This window comes from Vespula pensylvanica, chromosome 16 (genome assembly GCF_014466175.1).
Source record: "Vespula pensylvanica isolate Volc-1 chromosome 16, ASM1446617v1, whole genome shotgun sequence".
NCBI classification, from domain to species: domain Eukaryota; kingdom Metazoa; phylum Arthropoda; class Insecta; order Hymenoptera; family Vespidae; genus Vespula; species Vespula pensylvanica.
Window position 1 is genome coordinate 2,221,356 of NC_057700.1, and position 10,000 is coordinate 2,231,355.

The 10,000-nt window shown below is 35.8% G+C and overlaps 1 protein-coding gene across 5 annotated transcripts in view; it reads right to left on the bottom strand.

The window, feature by feature from the left end:
• The window catches only part of LOC122634866 (transcriptional activator cubitus interruptus), a 109,384-nt gene that overhangs the window by 10,584 nt on the left and 88,800 nt on the right, over positions 1–10,000 (bottom strand). For all 5 annotated transcript variants that reach the window (XM_043824263.1, XM_043824261.1, XM_043824262.1 and 2 more), the window contains 2 exons: positions 2,808–3,232; positions 1,713–1,802 (listed from right to left, as the gene is read on the bottom strand). In XM_043824263.1, the coding sequence (XP_043680198.1) occupies positions 1,713–1,802; positions 2,808–3,232 (515 nt within the window). The remainder of the gene's footprint in view (positions 1–1,712; positions 1,803–2,807; positions 3,233–10,000) is intronic.

A 10,000-nucleotide genomic window follows, 5' to 3' on the forward strand; every position in this document is an offset into this window, starting at 1 on the left:
CAGGTCTCTTCAAATTCACCCATAAACTTCAACGTTATTTTATCGATTTATTTTCGATTAATACATCATTAACTTAATCCCTTAATACAAATATTTCCTCGTATGGATCACGATGAAACGATCGAAAGAAAAGAAGGAAAAAGAAAAGAAAAGATACTCAACGATATCTCATATTCTTAAAGAAAAAAAAAAAAAAGAAAGAAAACAAAAAAGGAAAAATCAAGAAAATACGATCGTCATCTCGATTTGTTCGTTCGATCATGAAAATTTATCGATTGGATTTATAACGATTTTCAAAAGAGAATTCGATTCGCTCGATCGATTCGTACGCAACAAAGCGTATCGAAAATCAAAAGATTACCGATACCAAGTGGAAGAAGAAGAATTGTGAGACAACCTGTAGGGTAGGCGCTAAGGTGTTAATGAGGTCATGTCGCTCCGAGTCGATTCAATTATGCAGAGGTAGCGGTTAACGAGGCCCCGTTTACCCTTTCAGTCGTCTTTTAGCCTCTCGGCCTCCTAACCGGTCGATCTCCTACCTGCTGTTAAGCGCTACTACACCTACGGCTAGCTGGCACACATAATTCCTCCGCACGCAAAACAGCATGCTTCGGCTTGACTCGACTGGCAAGTGTCCAACCTGGTAGCGATCGACGTGACGAAACTCGAAGGATTTTAAGACATTCCACTTTAGTTATTTCGTTATCCACTTTGGTATTTCTCTCTTTCTTTGCCTGTTGATCTTGAAGTTATGGTTGATCGAAAGAAGAAAAAAGAAACGAAGGGGAAAGATCGATTCTCGATAATTAAAAGATTTTATTTAATGTATCAAGTTGGCGAGAGAAAGTTTCTTAAGGCAGTGTGTCTCTTAATTGCTTAATCGATCGTGAATTTACTGGCACGTTCTTTAGATCATTTTTAGAAATATCGACTAAGATAAGATGGAAGCTCGAGTACGATTATTCTAGTCTTGTCTCTCCCTGTCTACCTTTTCCTCTTAGCCTCCCCTTCTCTCTCTCTCTCTCTCTCTCTCTCTCTCTCTCTCTCTCTTTCTCTCTTATTCTTTCTCTCTTTCTCTATTTTTTTTTATCCTTTTTCTATCCAACTGAAGAGGGAAACGAGATATCGGTGTCGAATATCGCGTACGCTTATCCTTATCGAATTTTTTCATCGGTATTGGATAGATCCACGCAAGGTTAGCTTCGAGCTCGAATTCCATGGGCTATTCGTAGAAACGGTCGAACGTTCTCTGTCTTTCGAACGAAGCTGATCTTTAGAGTGTAAGAAATCGCGCGTCCGGGATAAGTGTTCAAGGATAATTTATTCCAGGAGCTCTAGTGCGTACATTTCTTTCGTTTAGGGTACATCGTTTTAGAGCTCTCAATTTTTTTTTTCAACTTCATCTAACAAATTCTTTATCGATCACGTAAATCTTTTTTCTTCCTTGTAAAATTCTTATCCTTTTCAATATCTGCTTTTATTCTTAAAGATTTTAATAACACGAAATTATTCGTTTTAATATGAGCTCGATTATAACTTTTAACTTTTTTCTAAGACAAATATGTTCTGATCTAAACGATTTAAATCTAACAATAAAAACTTTCGGATAATATATCCATTTGACAAATTTTAAATATTGCAATGTCAGAATATATTAATAAATAATTTATAAAAAGATGATACCATAATCATAAATTATTAATAATACTCACCGTCGATGGAAAAGGGAAACTCTGACGATGCTAATGTACTCGATGGTCCTGTTGCGTGGAGTATATACTCTGGCCCCAAACCACCCAGTCCTACAAATAAATGAAAATAGATAACATTCTAATGGAAACAAATGATTAAAATCGAAAGACACGATACGATCAAAAAAAAAAAAAAAAGAAATTAATAAAAATAGTAAATACTTTTGTTCCAATCATGAATATCACGTATCATCATTGTTTACAAAAAGGGAAGTAGATTTTGAAGCATCATGAGATGGATCCTATAAAAAGAGAGAGAGAGAGAGAGGTAGCCTTAACAAGAGGGCTTTGTACGGTGTATTGAATATATTTTCCGCCGGAAATGCGGGCCCTTTTGATAGAACTCAACGAGAGGAGTAGCTAAGGAGATTTCAAAATCCTAGGATAGTCGAGTTTCAAGCATTCGAGATGTTGTTTCAATGAGACATTGAACAGAACTTTATCAAGATAGACCATAGAATAGTTTCACGGAAATATTGAACATAATCTCGATCATCATCAAAGACACTATTCAATCAATGATTTGATATTATCTATTGTTATACTTTATATATAGCATTTAATCATGAAATTTAAGCAATCATCAAAACAAACGAATACAATTAAAATTCCAAGTACATACTTACAAATATTCCTCGAAAGTAATTTCAAAAGAGAAAGCTTTTCTTTTTTCCAATTGATTTGCCTCAAAAAGTTTCAAAGAACAATAGATCAGATCAAATATTTCAAAGAACGAACGTGTAACATTGAATGAAATAAATCAGAATGAAGTTATTCCTCTCTTCGAAAAAAAAAAAAAAAAAAAAAAAAGAAAGAAACAAGAAAAACAAAATCTTTCAAAAGAACATTGAAATAAAATTACTAGACAAGCTAAGATTCGAGTATTACCGAGAGAAAAAAAAAAAAAGATAGACATAAGGAAGAAGAGAGGAGAACTGTTTAAACGTCTTCCATAGTAATCGTCCGAGACAAGGGACAATAAAGGAAAGTGCGTATTCCCCGAGGCCGTAGGCCGTTCTAATTATCCGAAGACAAGTACAAGGGTAAGGTAATTACCGTGTAACGAGGCGCTTGGACTGTGCGTGGAGGCCTGAAGCTGATGATAAAGGTGGTCCATGTAGTTGAGCCGGTAGGTGGGATGCAGGGCCGTATGCTCCGAGAGGGGGTGACTTCTACGGAGGAAATCGCCGCTGGAAATCCCGTTCCCTGCGGTCCCGCCCCCTCCAACGTTTCCGCCACCACTCGTGGCCCCACCGCCTCCACCGTCTCCTCCGCCACCACCGCCTCCACCTCCTCCCCCAGCACCTCCGTTTCCTCCACCACTGCCACCTCCACTTCCTCCTCCACCACCTCCACCACCACCACTACCACCACCTCCTCCTCCTCCTCCTCCTGCTCCTGCTCCTGCTCCTCCACCACCACTGCCGTTCCCACTACCTCCGTTACCACTACTGCTGATCGCCGTTGTGCTACCGGACAATCTGGAAATCGAACAGTACATCCGATCACTTACGACATTCTTTCGAATAAATCAAAGAAGAAAATTTCTAATCGATACCACATCGTGTCCAAGAATCTACATACTCTTTCTTTTTTTCGCTGTTAAGTTGTGTTAAATCGATAAATTAAATGCAATCGTTCGATGTTCTGAATTAATTCAATGTCTTCCCGTTCGAATGCAATTATCTCGTTTTCTTATGAAGTAACAAGAAGAAATATTTGTTTGAAATGTCTGTAAGTCGTTCTAAGGTTTTAATTAATTTTTACTTTTCTTTCTTTTTAAGACTTCTTTAATAATGCTTTTTTAAATTAGTTTAGAAAATTTTACCGATGCTTTATAACAAATGGGATAAACAATTCACGATGGTGCAGAATGTCTCGTCGTATATGATTAAAGTAAATTATCTTGAAATATTCTGATTCAGAAGATTAAGTAGAAACGTATGTTATGAGCGACGACGTTTCGTCACGCTCGAAGCAGAAGGAAATGGTCCGAGTCTTGTGTCCTCAAAGACTTACTTTCTTTCTTTCTTTCTTTTTCGTTTCTTTCTTACTTCTCCATATATTTCTATGTAGATATATACTAGCTTGTTTGTAGAGAGTGTCTACAAAAAATCGTTTTCTTAGGGGACGACTACTCGACAGGTGAAATGAAATAAAAGAATTCTGTATTGACATTGTGTCCATTTCTCCTTTCGTCGCTTTTATATAACATGTCATTAATTAGACACGGTTTATCCTACAAATTAACACTATTAAAATCTAAACAATGACGAGTCAAAATTGTCACATATATAATTTCTAATAATGGAAATCAATTAATAAAAACTGCAATAATTTTAAATACATTTCCCATGGATAAGATAAAAATGATTGATTTAACACGATAAGTATCGTCTTAAATAATATTTAAAGATAACTTTGATATGATAACTCTATAGTAAACAAAAAAATAAATAAATAAATAAATACCATATATCGAACGAATAATAATTTTCGATCGATACATTCGAAACATTTTTACAAAAGAAAGAAAAAAAAGTGGCAGAAAAAGAAGAAAGGTTGTTTTTCTTATTTTTCGATTTGAAACACAGAGATGATATATCGGCACGCGTCGCGAGTTGTCTCCTGCAATACTTCTGGCTGTTTAAATATTAGCCTCTTGCTTCCGCTAGTTTGCCAAGCAAAGTCAACCGGTTAAGCCGTTTAACTTTGCTCACACAGATAGTCCCACCTGTCTCACTCTGGCAACCTCTTGTTACCTGCTTTATGTTCACGCTTCGATGTTTAACGGCTTTGCATCTTTTCCGCGAGCAAACAGGATCAGGAAAGTGAGATCGCGTCGATGTGAGATCGTAAGAAATTCTTTAAGTCGATCGTTCTTAACTCCCCCAAGAGAGAGAGAGAGAGAGAGAGAGAGAGAGAGAGAGAGAACACGAGTAATACCATCGAGATAAACGATACCACATCGTATGTACCTTCGCGAAGCTTAATTTGTTACGTAGAGACACGAGCCGCTGTACACAGCGAGCAAATAGGCTTAACAGAACAACCTCTCGCTTTCGAGTCAGTTTACGCTTTCACTATCTCGTGAACGTGTTCCTCCTAGCCAAAGAAGAAGCCTTCCTTCGTCTCCTTCTATCTTTGAAATTCATGTACGATAAGATGATTTTCGCGAAAGTGAGATCTTTTTTATTTTTCTTTTCATTTTCTTTTTTTTTTCTTTCCTTTTCTTAAAACATGTTCTCTCCTTGTCGTCCTATCTTCCCTGATTATCGTCCACATGTTTGATATTTATCAAACGACATACAAAGTAGTTCTTATCTTTTTTCAATTTTCTCTTCACTTTCTTAAAAAAAAAAAGAAAGAAAAAAGAAAAATGGTTTTACTACGTTTTTATGTAATTAATTGGTAAAAAAATATTTACTTGTAATACGATTGACATTAATGTATCATGAGAAAGTTTGACATTTTTTTGTATGAATATATTTATTTATTATTATCAAACATATAAAACATTGTTCTAAAAATACTTTCTAATATAAAAAAACTTTAGTAAAAACTTTCTGATATGTCAAATAATTCTCACAAAACGATCAGTATCGAAAAAGTATCGACGTTATTCGTGGAACACACGAACGCAGAAAAGAAACGAATACCTTGATAAATTTCGATAAATATTTTTACAAAATAATCGATATATCGTAATAAAATGTGAATATATTTACATACAAAACATCCCCTCCATAAATAGTTATGGCTTACTTATAATCGTTGTTATAAATTTAGATATCTAACCGTTGAAAACATTTTATAGGGGGAAAAAAAAAAAAAAGAAAAAAGGAAAAGAAAAAGAAATAAAGATGCAAGGGAATAAAGAAGAAAAGAGTAAGACTAAAGTGAAAGAGAGAAGGGAGCTACGGCAGCAGCAGGAGCTAAGAGATAAAACTCGAGTCGTTAACTCGACACGCCGGAAACCGACGCATCTATCTTTACCTACAGTCCGTCTGCCATGGAACCTTTTTGACATTCCTATGGCCTTCGAAGCGGTACTTTCGTAATGCCTTTCTTTAAACAGATTTTAAGTAAGACTCTTTTGATCGAACCGACCAAACAACCGACCGACCAACCAACCTCTACCTAAAGCCTGATGGAAAACTCATGACGTCCTTTCTCGAATGTTAAAAAACCGGAAATGAAAATCATTCTTAAGATCGATCGACGTATTTCGTAAAAACAAGAAAAAAGAAAAAGGTTTTGTTTCTCTTCCTTTACCTTTTTTTTCCTTTTTCCTTTTTTTTCTTTCTTTAGTAATTTCAAAAGAGGAAAAAAAGAAGAAGAAGAAGAAGAAGAAGAAGAATCTTGACTTTCTAAAGCAGAAAAGAAGAAGAATGATGAGGTTCGCAAGCTCATTAACGTGACTCGTGTTAATGAGGCAAGTTAAGCAAGACATCTGTTAGGTTTCCTTGTTGAGCCACGTGCAGGTTCCAGAAAAAGGATGACGTGGAAATGGAGTCACGTGTGGACCAAAAAAGGAACGAGGAAGTTAAAATGGTCATGACTTTTATCTTTAGGTTGGCATAGTTTTTCAAATAATAATCAAATAATAAATTGTAGTTGGAAAAAAGTTACTTTTGAAATTAAAAATTATAATAGATTTCTTCGAAAAGAAATTCGAGGAATAAATATATTCAGAATCACGTTCGAAGTAATACGTGGCCTTCGAGAGATCGTAAGTAAAACGTAAAAACATCATCAGGGGAGGGTCACAGAGTCGTCTGGAACCTAACACTTCCATGGGGTCTCGAGTTATGATATTTATTGCAGCGTCTTGCTGAATGCAAGTCACAGGACTCGCTTGAGAGAGTAAAGCAACCATATGGTAGACGTGCCGGGATGGTGAACGGCACGCGCTTGTTTCACAAGAAGCGACGAGAAGGAAGAAGACAAGTGGGGAAAGTGTGATGAAAAAGTAAGGAACAAAAAAAAGAATAGAACGGAACAAGAAAAAAGAAAAGAAACGAGAAAAAAAAGAAAAAGAACGAAGCTGAGTCGTGAGAAAAACTCTTCTTTGTTTTTTGATAGTATATCAAAAGGTCTACCACTATGTTCGAGAAATTCGATTAACAGGCTAAATTAAATAAATCCTGTGTTAAATTATTTACATATTTAAATTATTTATTTTTTATTTAACATTTTGTTATCCTATTTCGAGTTAGAACCATTCAATGCGTGTGGTAGAAAAATTGCAACACGTTTATGTTTGGTTTCTAATTTATACAATAATTTAGTTTTTATAATAGTATTCTCTATCTGCTTTAATATTTACTTGATAATCAGTATAATATTGTATGATTTTTTTTCTTCCCAAGAAAAATACATCGTGTATCAAAGGTTTGAAATAATATTTTGAAGCGAAATCAAAGTTGAAAAAGAGAAAGAGAGAGAGAGAGAAAGAAATAAAATGATTCGAATCATAATGGGTTAAGTACGAGTGTTAGAATGCGATTTCAGCTAACTCATCGAATCATCGGGAACGAATTCCGCATGATTTACTATAGCAATCTTGGCACTTTGCCACTCATACTTCGTGCCGAATTTCTCCGAACGTTAATGGAACCATAGTGTGAAGAACAAACTCTATTGCGAAAATTCGTCAAAGAAAAGGTACGAATTTGAACTTGTTTTCCTTGGAAAGTATGTAGAAACAAATCATTGAACTATCAAATTCTAAAAAAAAAAAGAAACAATTAAATTATTAAAATTTATAATCCAATAAAAATTTTAGGAAAACAGAAGCTGGAAATTAAATGAAATTTAGGAATTTCATTTATCTCCTATGTACAAAAATTGATCGATAAATAAGAAATTGTATCTAATCGATAATAACTTAAAAAATTTTCTTTGTTATTATCGGAGAAGAAATTCGTTATATTGAATCGTAGAAAAATTAAGAAAGAAAAAAAGTTAAAGAGAATCGTTTAAAAATGAATTTAAGAGTTTGTTGTATATATTATTGTAGGTGATCGACAAGGATCACCTAGAAAATCGTTGTTGAGTTATAACGGGCACGGAGTAGGTTTTGAACGGATTCGCTTCAAGTGACAGCCGTAAGCGCGATATTTTGCGAGGCGCCTTGCCATGTCTCGGCACCAAGCTCGATGGTAATCGAGAGGCTCGTTAATCAAGATATTTACACGCGTGATCGGTCGCGAAGCCGATCGATATGCGAGCCGTCGTTGCGGATCTATCGAAGGCGCGGCTTCGTTGAAAATCCAGCTTAACGGCGCTATATGCTAGCTCGCGGCGTTATTTATAGGCTATTTGAACGCTTCGCACTACCTCGCGCGTACGTGCGTCTAATTCATTTAAACCGCTCGTTCGTTCGTCCTCCAAGGGTAAAATCACTAGGGCAAGAAGAGAGAAGAGAGAAGAGGTGATATTCGTTACAGGATAGGAGAACTCGATCATTCGTTACGCTCGACCATCGTATTTTCAATTAGTAGCTCTGCGCAACATTTGTATGCATCTTTCTTCTTCCATTTTGGATCTTTCCATTAAAAACTTTTTACGATTTGATCTTCCGTCAAATCGAATTAACTAATATTATATACTATTAAATGAATCATGAAATTGTGTTTTACGATTTGCGAATTTAATTTTTCTTTTTCTTTCAAGCATTTTTTTCTACGATCATCCGGACTCTCGTTTAACAAATTTTCGAAATTCCGACAATTTTATGATTGACAAGTAGTTCGATAATGTATTAGTACGATATGACTTTGAAGGAGTAATACTAAAGAGAGAAGAAAGAACTTGTACATTTTTCGAGTCCTGTGAAATACGAGCGAACTTATTTATTACTTTAACGACTATTTCGATCTCGAAAAAAAAGAAACAAACAGAAAAGAAACTCGAAGCTATCGTACGATCGAACTCCCCCTTGAAAAAAGTACACCATCGATCAAAGTAAAATCCTCTCACTCTTTTCCACGGTCGATACCGCAGAAAGGTCCTTTTCGTGGCAATTCTCGTCGGTGAGAGTAGTCGTTCGTTCGCGCTTAACATTAATGCGCTTTTTGTGTTTCCGCGAAAGAAATTTATCGCACCACCCGCTAGATTTATCGCGCTTCCCTCTTTCTCTCTGATCTCTACCACTTTCGGAGGCGTCTCTTTAACGGGCACTAACGGATGCGAGGCATGTTCTAAAGGGATATAGCAGACGTGGAATATATTCGTCGAATAATATTCCGTAACGTCTAACGAGGACGTTCAAAACGACGCTGCCGTTGTTATTAGACGACTTTACGCATCTTCTTCTTCGTCTTCATTTTCATCTTTTTCTTCATCTCCTTCATCCTCACGTTCGTTTTCTTCCAACAAACTCGATCGTAAATCCGATAATATCTGCGTACACTGATGATTCCCACGTGAAGCTTGTTCTTCATCTCTCTTTTCCCTGTCCTTCTAAATTTTCCAAAAGAAAATCGTTATTCAGTCCGCTCGAACAGCCAAGACCACTCATTTAACGGGCCACGAAGTGAACGACTTTAATGAAGTAATTCGTGCACAAAATCGATACGCGTTACTCATTGAATTATTCATCGTTCCGACGATCCAGCTTGGAAAACGACTCGTTTCGATCGAGAGAGAGAGAGAAAGAGAGAGAGAAGGACGGGTAACACGGTGAACACGATCTCACGATATACGAATTATCCTTCCCTCCACAAAGTTTCCATTTTTATGACTCTATCGTCGAACGAGTTAAAGAGCTGCCTGTTCTGCTCGGATTTATCGAATAATCGGAAACAGGTCTTTCGAATGTTCTCATCATTGGATATAGATATTCCTTCGATATTATTTCTTTCGTAAAAAAAAGATTTAACATATTCTAGCAATTGGAATTTAAAATATCATCCGTACGATTCATGTAAACGAGCAAAAGAAAATTATTAAACGATATGATTTATATCTGATCGTATTAATTTATTAAGATAATAATCCAGACATGATCAATGTATATTATTAAATCATTTTTATACTATAAATAATTAAATAAAATTTCTCTTAAATTATAACTTAATTAACGTCGTTGCTCTAGACGTTCGAATTCTTTTTATCCCATTTCGTATGTTTAATCACCTTCGTGATCTGGAAACTAGCACGCGTGCAAAACTATCACGAGATGAGCGTAAAGAGAAAGAGAGAGAGAGAAAGAAAGAAAGAGAGAGAGAGAGAGAGAGAGAGAG